Source organism: Gallinula chloropus, assembly GCF_964237585.1.
Source record: "Gallinula chloropus genome assembly, chromosome: 1".
Classification (NCBI taxonomy): domain Eukaryota; kingdom Metazoa; phylum Chordata; class Aves; order Gruiformes; family Rallidae; genus Gallinula; species Gallinula chloropus.
The window spans coordinates 21641521-21658326 of NC_140085.1; the positions used below are offsets into that span (position 1 = coordinate 21641521).

Below are 16806 nucleotides of genomic sequence, written 5' to 3' on the forward strand. Positions count from 1 at the left end.
ATCCAATTGCCTTTAGATAATTTGCGAACTGTTATTCTAGGGTTTTTAATATATATTCTTATATCTAATATTTTAAAATGCAGTGTGCTTCATTTCTTATGTCATAACCATAATGTAACCTACCATCTGCATCACCACTGTGATGCTTTCTTCTCGGCAAAGTGTGTCAGAATTTTGCTGTATATAGTACATGACGATCTGTTATGACATTTTTCTTCATGAGGAGGACAGGAAACTAACTCCTGAGTTATTTTATCTCTTGTCACAAGTGAAGATAATGTCATAACACTGATCAGCCTTCATGTGTTCTGAATGTGCAGTTATTTGCATTTTCCTCTCACTGTTCTTCAGGACTGAAGTGGCTGAAATGACAGGTGCAGCAAATGAGAAGCGCTGAGAATGTGTGGGGGAAATAGAAGACTCAATACTGGGAGATATTAATGACATGCACTGCTATGTCATCAGCCGAATAACACTGATGTTATTTCATAACATCATATTAAACTAGAAATATAAACTTGCAATATTTCTGTCTGCATGTGTAATCTTCAGATACATTTAGAAAGATGAGCACTCATTGTTTTGAAAATTTGTTCATTGCTACTTGCCTTTTCTTATATATGTGTGTGTGTGTGTGTGTGTATGCGCTGGTGTCTGTTGGCTAAAGCTCTGTAAGATTTGAAAGTTCTTATAGATCTGGTTCCTGCTAAGAAAGAAATGGTGTGGTGCAGAATTTGGATTTTTTTTATTTACTTATTTATTCTCAAACTGTCCTTGGTGGTCAGTCAGTATTCAGACAATCTTTTCCAGCAGCCTCAATCGAAATATCAGTGCATGGTTCTCTGCTGGCATCTCTCTGCCAATGGATATTCAAGGATGTAACAAGCTTTCCAGCAGCTTTCAGCAGCACCAACCAACCTGAACTAATACTGCAGCATTTCTGTAGGTGTGTTGAAAATCACCTTTTGAGAGTGTATGTAACAGTGCTACTAGGTTTATTTCTAGCAATACACATAAATTTTGCTATAGCTAAATTTTAAACTATCACTTAAAAGCCTAAATGCTGCTGGCTTTCAGAGAGGCTGACCACCTGCATTTCTTAGTCCTTTTTTTTCTAACCCATGTCCCATGTTTAAGTAAAGCCAAACTCGGTCATGTTTTGCTTTGCTATTAGTTGTCATGTGATAAAAAGCCACTCAGGTCTGTTAATACTAAGCCTGCGATGGACTCTTACACCAAAGTGGTACGGTAGCTACACAGGAGCAGGTTATTGTGTTACAGATGTCATAAAGATCTTCCTAATTCTTTTCCATGTTTCTTTATCCCTAAAGCTGATGTGCCTTTGAACTCCTCTGGCATTAAGCAGGTCTGGACATGCCTTGTCTGTCATGTAATTGTGAAAACGTAGAGATTTGCACATCTAAATTTAATGTGCATGGTGTGTGTGTGTGTTTATCTGTATTCTTGATACTACAGTCAAACAGGGGGGTGGGGCATGGTCATGATTGATGACCAAGAATCATACTCAGGAAATGGAAGTTTTGATCTGGAGAAAGTGAGGTGAGAAAAGACTAAACAGAGAACCACATGATGAGACTCAATATTCTTTTGGAGGAGGGAGTCACATCTGCAGGTCACTATGAAATTAATGGGCCAGATTTGTCCACAGGAGTTTCTGCATGTCTTTAAAGGAAGCCAGGCTGTCTTGTCACAGAGTAGTTGTTACATGTTTTTGGGTTGTAAGGAAGCTTAGGTAAATGTTTTCAAGGAATATGCAAAACTCTGCCTGGTATTATTCTTACTAGAGATATTCTGGTTGAAGTGAATAGTTGTATTATGCAGGGTTAGGACTGTTGTTGCTCTAGCTTGTCGCTGTCAGTGTGTGTAAGTGCATTTCTTCTGAATGGTTGGCCTGATGAGGGTAAGGAAGGATATGCAAAACAGACTCTCTTGCCCAGGTTCCCCAAATCCAAGTGCTGTACAATCAGGAAATGCATTATAGCATCCATTGTTGCTTCAGCAGGGAAAGTGTGCTTTACATATGCAAATACTGCTCAGAAGTTTAACTTAATAATTATCAGCTGGAGTCTCTATTGATGAGCAGCTGAGGCTAATCATAAGCCACACAATCTGAATTAACTACTACCAGGCTTTGATTGAGCGTACTTGTCTCATGCACGCAGTTACTGTGGCAATTGTAGAAACCTATAGGTATTTTTATAATCTTTTCTAAGCTTATAGATATTTATTTCTTGTACTTTCTGTACTCTTAAAAAAACTGTAAAATGCTGTATTTTACATTTTCCTCTTCCTATCTCTTCCACAGTATTTTACTGAGCAGGAGCCAACAGTTTCAGTCTTTTACATCCTGCTGCCATGAATGATAGTCACAGTACTGTGTACAGCTGCGGGGATGCATTTGGACACATGCTTTACCTTAGAGAGCAATAATGGCTGCCTGCTGTTGATTAGGCATTCTGCTATATCAGGGCCTCAGAAGTTACCTTAACACCAAGTTCACACCTAAACCTGGAGAAATCTCTGGGCACAAAATACCCAAATGGTTAATGACAAAAAGAGATGCAGCTCCTCCACAGGAAATCTTCAGATTAACAGATCCCATTGTCTTCCCTCCCACTCCTACTGTACACCAGGGAAATTCAGCTGGCTACAAATACTTACCCTGCAGATATCATTCATATGCCTTTCCCTAAGTGTGCTTTATTATTCACATCACACTCCTACAGTCCCTCCACAGCTTCCCTTCTAATTATTCCCTGCTTGCCCATTCCTATGAATAACCAGTGGCATTCACCCACATTCTGCCATTTATGGCAGTTAGTAGTCCATCCTACTATGAACTGGATTTTTTGTTTTCCAGGAGGTGCCACAATTTATTTAAATTTACCCAGATTGTAACTCTGAAGATTTATAATTGAGTTGCAGAAGGTTTCAGCTTCAGGGCATAGGCATACACACCCACTAGACAGTGGTTTGTTTCTGTCTTCCCCACATTGAAGGTGGTAGAGAGGAGTGCTTCAGGCCAGAGGCATTCAGGGTAGCTCAAACCAACTCTCCCCTGACCACTTAACGGAGCTGGATGCTTTGCACTGCAGGGGTCAGGAAGTGTTGAGTGACCCTTTGGGTCAGTTAAGCTATGGCAATGGTGACCTCTAACTGAGTAGTGAAGATGTCTGCAACTGATCTAAAAGGGGTCATTTATTTGTGCCCCCAAGTGAGCACTGTTAGTTGTGATGTGGTGGTTTGTGACAAAAAGTCATTGCTAAGTGATGGGTGGTCACTGGCTCTGTAGAGAAGTGCTTCTGCCAAAAATACTGTAGGCAGCACCTTGGTGGGGTGGTCAAGGACAGAAGGGATACAGACCCTCTTCTGTTATGGGATTCGCTGCAGTATACTTGCAGAGTGTTGTTGTAGGAGCCTTCCCTGCAATATCCATTTGGTGTCTGAACATTTGAGTCTTACGAGCTGTCACACTGGCAGATTTTACCTGCGTGTAAGAGAATATCCCTCTAGCTTTGTGCAGAAGGAGCTTCCTTTTCTGCTTTCTGCCCCCCTTCCCCAACTGCTACACAAGTGGTTTGCCAAAAAATCAGCATCTTTACAGGAATGGGGCTTGGAGAAAACAACAATTCATCAGGAGCACAGATGGCTTATTTAGAATCTAATAGGTATTAAAACATTATTTTCCCCAAGCTTTACTCCTGATATTGATAACGTGTTATCTTTGCCAAGTTCCCCTCTTGATAACATGTTATCTTTGTCAAGCCAAGTCCCTGATAAAATCTTTTCACTCAGTGCTTACTCTGATAAGACATTATTTTCTTACATCTCCACTCCCAGCAGAAAGGGGGGAAATGTTATTTTTAGTCCTTTTCTTGGAGAGGCATATATTTTGCCAAGGCAATGCAAAGCAGGGAAAGGAAGAATGCGGAGACAACAGAAAAAAAGAAAGAAAAGGCATTGTATTCTAGACAAAGAAACAAATAATTTTAAGACTTATGGGTCCTTGTTCTAAATTTGCAGATAAAGTAGCGTTCCTAACGTTAGCTAATTAGCTAATACTTCGTTTGAAAAAAACAAACTATTGAAAAGACCCCCATCCATTTTCAGGAAAGAGGTATGATATGATTAGATTTTCTTTCCCTCCTTCTTCCTGCATTCCATTGCTACATGGTTTTTCTCTGCCTAGGGTCTTTCACTGTTTACCATCCCTGTTATCCCTGTTAGAAGTACCAGAATTGCATTTGCTCAGCCAACACATAAACAGCTCTCTGCAGCTATGCAACGTGATGCCATCGTTGACGGTAGAAATTCTAACTCTTTCTAAGACACAACCCCTTCCTCATTCTGTGTGCAGAGCAAATGCAGCAATGCGGTGAGTGGTTCTTGGACCACTTCGTTTAGTTAATTAAAGAGACTGGAAGGTGTGTCATGAACAAGGCAGGGGAGCGTAGAAAGAAAAGGGACAGCTTTGTAGTTTATGAAGTCGAATCTGCCCTGGAAAATTGTTTCTGTCTGTACCACTGAGTTCATTACATGATGTTCATAAAACAAAGCTATTACAAGTGACTGCTAACTATTTTTTTCACCCATTTTCTGGGTTTTCAGCTGGTAGGCTCTTGCATTACAGAAATGTTAAGTGTATATACCATTGCATATGCAGGTAATGAGGTCTGTCCTCTGAACAAATGAAGCGCAGAAAAGGTTCTTATTTGTTGGAAAACTACATCAGAACCATCTCAGTTGCGCATCCAAACCTGGTATTTTCTTTTGGCATTAATGACTCCAAAATTCTCTGCCCTGCCTGCAAAGAAGGACTGATAGTACCACCTTTCCCTCAGATAACTTAAAAAGAAGTCACTGTGTCACATTAAGGTATTACACTGTTAAGTATCATAGGCCAACAAGGGAATAATTCTTTTTTCAGAGCAGGATATGTGTGGTCACAAGCTGAATGATGAGCTGAACCAAGCTGCTGAACCATCCATCCTGTGCACACAGTGATGCCAAGGTTCTGTGGGTATAAAGTGGTGATCATGCAATTAATGAACCTGTCATCAGGCACAAAGGAATGACAGCAAAGATTGGACAGGGAATTGTCATTCTCACATTTCCAAACTTTTGAGTGTTTCACTTTGGTGGTGGATTTACCCTGGCTGAATGGCCAGGTGCCCCCCGAAGCTGCTTTATCCCTGTCCTTCTCAGCTGCACAGAGGAGGAAAAACGTAACAAAAGGCTCAGGGGTAAGGGCAGGGAGAGATCACTCACCAATTGCCATCATGGACGAAATGGACTTAGGTTGGGAAAATTAATTAATTGCCAATCAGAGTTGGAGAATGAGAAATAAAAAGTAAATCTTAGAATATTGCACCCCACCCCTCCCTTCTTCCTGGCCTCCGCTTCACTCCCTGTTTCTCTCTCTCCTCCCCTGCAGCACACAGGGAAAGGGAATGGGGGCTGCAGTCAATTCACCACATGTTGTCTCTCCTGCTCCTTCCTCCTCAGGGGGAGGACTCCTCACAGTCTTCCCCAGCTCCAGCATGAGGTCCCTCCCAAAGGAGACTGTACATCATAAACTCCAATGTGAGTCCTTCCCATGGACTGCAGTTCTTCACGAACTGCCCCAGCAGTGCAGACCTTCAGAACCAGACTGCTCCAGCGTGGGTCCCCCATGGGGTCACAAGTCCTGCCAGCACAGGCTCCACTCTCCACGGGCAGCAGGTCCTGCCAGAAGCCTGCTCCATCACAGCCTATTCACAGGGTCACAACCTCCTTTGCTGTAGGTGGAATCTGGAGCTCCTCCTCCCCCTCCTTCTTCACTGAACTTGGTGCCTGTAGAGTTGTTCCTCTCACATATTCTTACTCCTCTCTCTGGTTGCAGTTGCTGTCATGCAGTAACTTTTCCCCCTTCTTAATTACATTATCCCAGAGGTGCTACTACCACAACTGATGAGCCAGCAGTGGGTCTGTCTTGGAGCCAGCTGGCATTGACTCTGTCAGACATGGGGGAATCTTCTGGCAGCTTCTCACAGTGGAATATAGCCTGTATTCCCCTGTAGCCCCCCCTGCTACCAAAGCCTTCCTACACAAACCCAATACACTTTGCAAATCTAAAGTTCTGTGGCATAGGGGGTTTGTGAATGATACACTTAATTTCTGAATCCACTGACTACTGCCAAGGGCTACTATTTTAGTGGGAGGATGTCGCCCTGTGTACGAGCATCAGGCAGTAAGGTGATGTGTTAAGGCTGACCTGCAGTGGAATCTAATGGTTCAGGTTTGGGTTCAATAAAACATGTTAGCATTAACAAACATTAACAGCAGAGGAAGTGAACACAGACATGCTGAAAAGCTCAAGTGCAATTACTGCTGCCTAAATCCAAGGCTGATGGTTGATTGATGTGTGTCTTGTGTGGAAATTGTCTCTTCTTACTAATGAACATGTAATTTAGGACATATGTTACCCATCCCAAATCACAGGAAGGGTTTGTGCTTAATACTGATGGGAACAGCTTTTCTGTCAGAGCTGAGGAAACTTGTTTGGTCAGCTTGGTTGTCATTTATTCCACTATTAAGATGGTTATTTGGGCAAGGTTTTCTACATCCAGCTGAGATCACACTGCAGTAATTCACAAAAAGGCATCACTGAAAAAAATGCCTTAGTGAGTGTGAGAACAGGCGCCTTGGGATGCCTTAGCACCTACTCATGGAGGCATATATCTTAAAGTACCAAACTGTTAACAAAAAGGACTTCGTAGCTGCCCATATAACCAATACCTACCAGAGCATCCAGCTGTGCGGAAGTGCATAGAGTACCAAGGTGTTAGATGATTAAAACTGAGCTAGAGCTCCAACAAAAAAGGGAAAGTTTATCTGCTTACACATCACTTACATGGTTCCACAGTCTTATTTCTTATTTTTCTTTCCCCTCAGGGTCTGTGAAGTTCTCTACAATGGTCTTTATGGGAAAAAATAATTGTGAAATGAACTTCAAATTATTTTTCTTGTGGCCTTAACAGGGCGAAATTCATGAGGGTGGTTGCCTGTTAACCCAGTTCTTTCTGCAGAATGTTGGCTTTTGGTTAAAATTTTTATACTGCTAGTCCTCAAAGGGTGCACTGATAATGTAAATTTTCAAACATGAACAAATGTGAAATGGAGGAGTGGTGTTTTCTTGTATCTGTAGTCAGACAGACTGAAACATTATCTCTAAGCAGCATAACTTCCTCTTATCTCAGAGACAGCCTAGAGTTCACTGTCATCAGTTAATTCATTATAAAGGCATTACACTCTATTAGGCAGGGGATGAATAATAGCTAAAACACATAGAAACCTCTAGACCTTGTAAAGATGCCAAGAAACAAGTAGTTTGCACTTAAGATAGCAAAAGAAATGTAAAAAAAATAAGGAAAAAAAATCCCACAACATGCTACATAAGTTTGCCTGCCACAGTTCCAAACAAAATTTTAAGCATTTGGGTTCAGATCAGGGTCATCTGAGAAACCCAGGATCCCTGCTTCTGCACTTGTCATCTTCTCTGAATCAGGGTGAATTTTTCTTTTGCACACTGCTTCTTTCTCCCTTCCCCAGCCCTGCAGTTAACCTTTGGTTAAACTTTGCTTTCTCTCTGGCTTTTTTCCCAACAAGCTTCCAATACAGCTCGGTCCTTTTAAGGACTATCACTTCTTGAAGTCTGAAAACTACAAACCCAGGAACTTGATGTAAATGTTCATCCTTTATGGTTTGTATGTAAGAATATCCCACTACTTCATTCCCTTGCCTTTCAGATAAACTTATGCTGGATTGCTTTTAATAGGCTTTATTTCTTCCAGCGTCTCGTGAAGTACAGGTTAGCAGTTGACCTGCAGGGAAGCAGCTCTGTGAGGAAGGACCTGGGAGTTCTGGTGGACAAGTGTCCATAAGCCAGCAATGTGTCCCTGTGGCTCAGAAGGCCAGTGGTGTCTCGTGTGTGTTTAGAAGAGTGTGGCCATCAGGTCAAGGGAGGTCATCCTCACCCTCTGCTCTGTCCTGTGTCCAGTTCTGGGCTTCCCAGTTCAGGAAAGACAAGGAACTACTGGAGAGAGTCCTGTGCAGGGCTACAAGGATGATAAGGGGACTGGAGCATCTCTTGTATGAGGACAGGCTGTTTAGTCTGGGGCAGAGAAGACTGAGAGGGGATTTCACCAGTGCTTATAAATATGTAAAGGGTGGATGTCGAGAGGATGGGGCCAGACTCTTGTCAGTGGTGCCCGATGACAGGCACAAACTAGAACACAGGAAATATGATATGAACACAAGGGAAAACTTCTTCACTGTGAGAGTGACAGAGCACTGGAAGAGGCTGCCTAGAGAGGCTGAGGAGTCTCCTTCTCTGGAGAGATTCAAAGCCTGCCAGGACGCCATCCTGTGTAGGTGATCCTGCTTTAGCAGGGGGGTTGGACTAGATGATCTCCAGAGGTCCTTCTCAACCCCCGCCCTTTGGGGATTCTGCAATTAAGGTGCTCAGCTTAAGTAAGGTTTAAGGAAATCTCTTATCGTAAATACAGGTGACTCCACATAGGCAGGAACATTCAATAATCCATGGAATTCATAACTTGTATACTGTTAAGTTTTCTGAATTGTTGAACCTACCATGATGATGTCATTGATTGCTGTCAATGATTTAATAATTATTCAGCTTTCTATTTGGGTTTTGTTTTGTGGACAGTTGAATTTTGTGGAAATGTCTATTTCTTTTGGTACAGGTGTATTAGCACAGAAAGTCTGAAGTAACAAGCTTGACACAGAAAGGAAAAAAAGTTAGTCTGACACTGCCAAGGCCGAAAAATAGAGCAATAACCCCAAATGAAGAATAAAAAATAATAGCTTTATTATTATTTATTGCACCATTCAAAAGTGTACTACTTGCTTCAGAGCACAGCAATGTTCCTTACAGTGTTCCCTGGGAGATCTTTTGTCCCAAAGTCACACAGACCTCGTTATGTGTTATTTTATTTTGATTTAGATTAGATAAAAAGTGCCTAGACATCAGCTCAGAGCACTCTGCCAGTTACTTAAAACTATAAAACTCAAGTGCAGTGCAATCAGTTTAACTCCTACCAAGCAGCACACATGGTCAATCAAATCTCTTTGGTCCCTTACATTAGTCCATTACTGCTTCTTACAGGATGAGGGGAAACACAGAGGCCTTGCATTGTGTTGAAAACTGATTGGAAGCAGATCAGGGTAGCGTGTGTTGGTGTTTACCTACTAGGCAGTAGGTCCCAAGAGGCACTTTGCCGTGTATATATGTTCACTGAAGTAAAAATACCTTCACATATCAAGTCTGGTAGTAGGACTAAATCAAATAGTACCTTGCCATCAAGCTTGCCAACCTCAGATGTGCAAAAATTATGAGCTTGACCACTTTGACATCTATGACAAAAAATACTTGATTTCTGAGTCTTAAGATTGAACTCGGTTCGATCTTGATTTTATACTTTTATTTCAAATGGGTTCTAGAATTGTCACGTTATTATTTGCTGTGGGTAGTTGGATCGTTACGGATATACAGACTACATCAAGATACACCTGACAGCAATCAGCAGTGTTAGGAACAAAACATGACTTGTCCAGCTCTATCATCCCTGAGGAGATCGTTCCTGAAAATGTCTTGGACTTAGCACTTTGTAACAAAACATGGATAATTTTTATAGTAAATCAATACATTTCAGCTAGTTATATATGTCAGATGAAGAAGCTAGCTGGTTGTATAATTCCTGACATGATTTCCCTACTGCCTTTTACAGCAGAAATATGTACCACTGAGTGCACATGGGTACAGCAGAGGAATTTACAAGCATTTACAAGGCCACGTGAACGCTGAGCTGGTCTCATTAGTTGCTGCAACTTCCAGTCTGAGGCAGTGAGGTGATATTTTCTTTCAATCCCTTTCTCAGACTATTTTGTTTTTTCTACATGTTGTGTGGAACAGTTCAGCTGTTCTCATGAATGTAGCTACAAGTCTTCAGGTGTAAAAAATGGTATTATTTTGTTAAATTATGATGTATTGATTTATGTCCATAGAACAACTACAGAGATGTCTAAATTTTTTCCATGTTTTGAAATCTTGACGAATGTTGCTCTGAGATTTACTTACCTATCTTGTTACCTTATTCTGATGCCTTAGAGAAGGTAGCAGGACCCAGTGATGAGAACAGGACGAGATAAGTAACATCTGTGTCATATGGGATATTCACCAAAAAGGGACTTACGATTTTCCTTTGTAATTGTATGATAACACAGTGTGGTGGTTTGAACCTGGCTGGAGGCCAGACGCCCACCAAAGCTCCTCTGTCACTCCCCGTTTCAGCTGGACAGGGGAGAAAATATGTATTGAGAGGCTTAGGAGTCGAGATAGAGAGAGGGAGAGATCATTCCACAATTAGTGTCACAGCCAAAACAGACTCAACACAGAACAAAGGAAAGAAAACTCTCTAATTTGTTACAGTGCAGTGCACACAGAGTCAGGTAATGAGAAGTGTGACCAGATCTTAAAGCACCTCCCCCACCCCTCCCTTCTTAGCAGACTTCACTTTATACAGGATTTCTCTCCCTTCTTCCCTCCCCTATTGTGGCACAGGGAGGGTCAGGTGCTGGGGGAATGGGGGTTTTGGTCAGTTCCTCACTAGTTGTTTTCCTTCTTAGTTGGAGGGGTGGGGGGGCATTCCTCACACCCTTCCCCTGCTGCAGCATTGTGGGGTTCCACTCACAACTTCTTCCAGTCCAGGACTTCCAGTCCTCCACAAACTTCTCCAACGTGAGTCCTTTCCCACGGGATTCAACTCTTCACCAGCTGCCCCAGCGTGGGTCACTGCTGTGGGGTGCAGTCATAAATCATAGAATGTGTCTCAGGCCCAGCCTGTTCCAAGCTGGTCCTCCAGAGAGTCACAAGCCTCTCCCCAGAGAGGCTCTCCAGCATGGATCTCTCTCTCTCATGCTCATCTCTGTGTCTGTTTCTCTCTCCACAGGATGCAAGCGCTGGAAGAAGCTTGCTCTAACACGGGTAACTGTGTGGGGCCTCTCCACAGGCTGCAGGTGGGGTCTCTGATCCCTGTCCTCTTCCACAGGCTGTGGGGGGGCACCCACTCCACCATGGTTTTCTCCACAAGCTGCAGGGGAATCTTTCTCTCCAGCACCTGGCGCACCTCCTCCCCGCTTCTTCACTGACTTTGGTGTCTGCAGAGTCTCTTACATCTTCTTGCTCCCTTCTCTGGTGGCAAAAAGTGGCTGCTAGTGGTTTTTTTTCTTCTTAATCGTGATTCACAGAGGCGCTGTGACCATTGCACTTGACCTTGGTAAACAACAACTTCTGCCTTGAGTTGGATGGTGTTGGGCCTAGGGAAGCTTCTAGCTGCTTCTTGCAGAAGCCACCCCTGAAGCCCCTCCTACTCCACCAGAACCTAGCCACCCAAAACTACAACACACAGGTTGCATGTTGTTTTGGTGAATAGGGGTGCTGTCTACACGATACACTCTTACTGTCCAGTAATAGGAATGCAATATAATCACATCCAAATGATTTTCAGTCTTCCTCGATGGGGAATCAGCAATTGGGAAATAACACAGTTTCAGTTCCTTGCCTTCCAAGCTGAAGAGAGAAAAATAATTCCAAGCTGGATGGAGAAAGATAATTCAGTGCTTTAGTGCACTTCTAATTGTAGCATCGTTCTGTCCTTAACGTCAACACTTCTCTATTGTTGCACCCGTGATTTTCAGGCTTTTCAAATGTCATTTAATTTTTAAGAACTTTTTGCTTGAGCATTCAATTCCAAAATATCAGTGGCCCAACTCAGAATCTGTCTTGAGACGTTTTTCAAGCTCAGATTTATGCATAAGCTCTGCTAATTAGAGGAAATTAGGGTTGTTTTTTTTTTACACGAGAAGGTTTTCAAGCAAATGGAAACTATTCTATCCAAATGGTGTATTAAAACCAGGGTAGCTCTTTATATAGATAATGGGAAGTGTATACATCTGTGTAGCTCAGCAATGGAAATTAGAATTGAGGTTTTGATTTCTATACCTGTTTTTTCATGAACTCTGTTTAGAGGACTGCTCACCATTCATGCAAATATGAAACAATGGAAGAGAACAAGCGATGAGCAGGTCTTTAGAGCAGGGAGATGGTTTTGAGTCAGAGGGTGAGAGATGTACTGGTTACGGCGAAGTGCTAAACAATAACTGCATGATTTCCATTTTCTAAACCACTCAAGCTGGTGTTTCTTTGATAAAAGCTGAAGGGGCTCTCTGCATGGAAAGAACTATTAAATAGTAAATGTTTTTTAGTACATGCAGGTAGAAAGTTGTTTCAGAGAATAACCTTACTGTAAGATACGTGTCTTCACTGTATAGGAATGTCTTGCTAATTATGACCCTGTGCATAACTTTACCGTCGTTTGCTTTGTTTCAATTTGATTGCAGTTGAACATTTTTAAACAGTGGTTTATTTTGAGAGGTTTTTACCCCCTTTCAAGCATTCATACTCTCTGTGTGTAGCTTTATTAAACTTATGGGAAAACACATCTCCTTTGAAAACACATCAGCTGCATCCCTGTTTGTTCTGTTAAAACTCGTTAACAATAATGTATTAGGGAGTGGTGGTAGAAGGGGTTGCAGTTGTCATCTTTGGTTCTGAATCTTGGTTTCAGGATAATTTATCTTTTATGCACATTAGCTCTTCTTTAATGCTTCTTTGAACAAAGAAGATACCTTTGAAAATGTGGAAGACCAATTTTTCATATTTCCAGAATATAACTTTTCAGTTAAAGGTGTTGAATTGGACCTTTTGAAACTTTTTTACAAAATTTCCCTTCTTGTCTTTTCAGCCAAAATACCTTACAGAAATTGACCCACTTGTTTGTTGAATGTTTCTGTCCTTCTGAACCTCTTATTTCCCAGTAAACACGTAATATTATGTTGATGAATAAAACCCATCTGCTCCTCACATGTGAATCAGCTGGGGATGCTGTTTGGCACGAAATGGTAACCAAAATGCTGGAGCTTGACAGTGGAGGAAACGGGGAATAGGAGAATTATTTTGTCTTGCATACATTTCTAAAATATATTTAACTATATATTAATTGTCTTTGAATTAAATCCCTCAGTTCTTGACTGTCTTCCCAGACTGGAAACTGGCAGGCAGCCCCATCCAAAACAAAAGAAACACATGCTTATCTTTTACTGTGGTTTTAAATTGGTAGGACCTGTAGCTCATAGAACTTCAGCATTTGTCAGAGTTTACCATGTACTTAAGCATTGCCTCAGTGTGCCAAGTCTGCATAAAACGTGGCTGAATTTGAAACACATCCCAGCCGCACAATGCTGACATTAAAGGGAAACCTAACTTCAACTATATTCTGACAGAAGTGTTTTGTTTCCTCCTCTGGCAGATGGGAAGCCAGTGTCGCTGTCTCCACTTGAATCCCAGCCCCACAGTCCTCGGTACACAGCGTCGAGCCAGCGGGAGCGGGAGAGCTTGGAAGTCCGCATGCGGGAGGTGGAGGAGGAGAACCGTGTCCTTCGCAAGCAGCTCAGCCTGGCCCAGAGTCGCAGCCCCGCGCACCACCGCGGCAATCACTCTAAAACCTACTCCATGGAAGAGGGGACAGGCGACAGTGAGAGCCTGCGGGCTGGCATTGTGGCAGGGAACAGCTCCGAGTGTGGGCAGCAACCAGCAGTGGAAAAATGTGAGGTAAATAAAAAAAAAAGATCCTGCCAGAAACAAAGCTCATTGAATTTCATCTGTTAAGGACACTGCAGATCCCTATCTCCTCCCCCCTGAAACGTTTTGCTTAAATACCAGCCTCTTAATGGACTTCTGGATGCAAGTTTTTAGATAATTTTACTTCTTTTTTTTAAACTTTAAAACATTTAATCATCTGAATATCTTTTGAGTTATTAATTGATCAGAGGTTTTTTGTCTTTTTCATTCTTGTGTCCCCAAACCTAGTGCAAAAATCAAAGCCTTCTTCCAAGCTTACTTCAGTATGGCTGCAGTGAGAAAGACCTGAGGCAAACTGACCCTGTGGATTTCAAAATTAAATAAAAGCACTACAGTGCTTTGAAAAGCTTTATTCCTTTGTTTGTGTATCTATACTAGAACAGTTCAGGGTTTACCATTAATTAAATTGAGCCTGTGCATTTGAGTCACTTTCAGGAGTGTATCTGGATGCTACTGTGGAAGTGCCTGCTTTGCGTGAGCTGTGCACAGAAGTGGTTAGCAGCAGGGAACAGGAGATCTGTTTCTAAGAAGGTTTTGGGACATTGTTTTGGTATGGTTTTCCTCATTTTATGCCAGTAGTTCCGTGGAAGTCATCCAACTATTTAGTTGTCAGACATCTGAACGATGACAGTTCCGAATATGGACAGATCCAAACCAGAAAGTCTTACTTAAAGTCCTTCTGCCAATTCCAGCTGGTGAAGATATCAAAAATAACTTCCTCCGTTTATTTCTCTAAAGAGGGTAATACCTTTTATCTTGCCTTCTGCCACTGGGAGGATAAAAGTTGAAAGAAAATAAGTGGGAGAGAAAAAGAAGTCCTAATTACCTCTTCAGATAAAGTCTGTTTAGTGGGCAAATATGAAATATAGTTTAAAAGTGAATTACTACTTTCCAGTTGGACATCTTTGTCTGTCAGTGTGGAAAAAAGAAACCAATGCTATTTTAAGGAGAGAGAAAAGGAGGAGTCTCTTTTTCCCGCTTGCTGATAATGAGGGTCTGAGTTTCCTCCTTGTGAGCATTTTGGTATTTCTTTTAATAAGGGAAGGTTCAGGCCATCAATAAACAAACCTCACTTCTCCCTTATTATCATGCCAAGGAGTGATGAGCTGAATCTCAGTTCTTGGTTGTTCAATATACCAACCAATTTGGGACACAAAAATAGCAGCATAAAGGAGGAATAGTTTAAGTGGCCTTTCAGTTTATAATATGTTTTGCCAATAAATTTACTTGCTCAGTGGGGTTTAGCATTGTGCTGGAGGCAGTGGTTATATAAAATACAAAACCTTACTTTATTTGCCATCCCTCTATCTCACTGCACACTATTTTGATAACAAAATAGCTTTTTCTTCTCTTTCTTAAGGAATTCGCTCAGTAATTCAGTAACAGCAGTGGAAGTTAAAATTAAACTTCCTTACTATCAGATTTGCCAGGGGTCTCATAGTTTACCCTTCTACTGTAGATTCGGGTTCTGTGTTTGTGTGAGTGGTATCTTGACTCCATTTACCCTCTGTTTTTAATGTTTCAAAGGTGTAAACTAAAACTTTTTTACCCTCTGACCCTGGAATATATCACAGCAAGAGTCAACAACTTGGGTAGTATAAGAAGACAAGGGTCTTGAGAAGACTGGGGCACTCAGGCAGACAGAGAGCTAGGAATAGGTTATTTATTTCACTCAGTCAGTTCATTGAGATTCACTGAAGGTTACATTTCAGAATCTATTTTGGGATCGTCTTCAGTAATGATTAAAACATTTGAAAATGCAGTTGCAATGAATGAACTTTAAATCTCTGATAAAGCACAATCTATGCAATACAAGTTGTGATCTGTATCAAATGGTAGGGGTTCGTTGCATTCCAGCCACTGCTTCCTACTTTTTCATGTCACAGGAGAGCTCTTCTGATATTACAAAATGGACCAGCATTATATTGCAAGAAAAAAAAAATCAGAGTTCCAGCCAAGGGCCTTCTCCCTGGAGGGAGCAGATCCCTGTCGTGCCTTCCCAGCAGGAGACAATTTTAACACAAACCTTGTTAATGTAAGTAAGAGTAGTCCTTACACAGCAGCTGTAGGCACAAATAACAGGCTGCAGTAGGAGAGCGCAGTGCCGATGGAAGCTGGCAGAATGATACTGACTCTTTCTTACCATGTTACTGCAGTATCTTTCCAGCTTGTGCCTTCATAAACTGGGCATTCAGTTTGAATTAAGTGTACATTTATAAATACTTTTGAAAGATATTATATATTAGAAAACGGTTGGTTAGCAGTGTAGCATTTAGTAGGTTAGCAGAATACTTAATATTTGAAGCATTTTTAAGGCATATTTGTATTGCTACTACTGTCACCAGTGTAGGTTGGTAGGATTGAGGGTGTAGAGCCACAAAGAACAGGTCCCCAGTAATTTACAGGCTGTAGCATGGGAAAAGCAGATATTACCTGCCTCTGCAAACCTTTTTGTAACATATTTACATTTTTGTAACATGTTTTTAATATCTCTTAATCATATTCAGTTGTTTATGAAGGACTAACTGCAGTGGAAGGCCTGGCTAGTACTACTGGAAAATTATTGAAGTATGAAATGCTTTACTAAAGGTTATTTTTAGCTATAAGAACTAATTAGAGTTTGTAAAGCTCATTATTTCACCATTCCAAAAAGTAGCCTGAGGAGAAAAAAAAAATCTGTTTATCTAGGCACCTTATACTCCTCATCAGCATGGGATCTAAGTTCTTCATGTGGTTTTGGATATTTTCTTCCCATTAATATCACTCCAGAATGGACTTACATGAAATACTGCTTTCTGAAACAGTTTTCCCTGGTCTGTAGTGTCTGAACTAGTGGATTCTAAACAATGTTAGCATGTACCTTAGTATTATTTAAACTCCCTTTCCCAAAGAACCTTAACTTCCTAAAAATGCCTTGAAGTATCTAGGCTTAAGCGCTCCCTCAACTGTTTAAAATCAACATAGTTCTCTCTGTGTTCCCGATTACCAACCTGTAGGAAGAACAGCGTGATTAACTTCCACTGTGT

The 16806-nt window shown here is 41.5% G+C and overlaps 1 protein-coding gene across 3 annotated transcripts in view; it reads left to right on the plus strand.

Moving 5' to 3' along the window:
* LARGE1 (LARGE xylosyl- and glucuronyltransferase 1) overlaps positions 1 to 16806 on the plus strand; it is a gene marked incomplete at both ends in the record, with an annotated part of 196362 nt that overhangs the window by 39520 nt on the left and 140036 nt on the right. For all 3 annotated transcript variants that reach the window (XM_084278402.1, XM_084278404.1, XM_084278403.1), the window contains one exon: positions 13449 to 13750. In XM_084278402.1, the coding sequence (XP_084134528.1) occupies positions 13449 to 13750 (302 nt within the window). The remainder of the gene's footprint in view (positions 1 to 13448; positions 13751 to 16806) is intronic.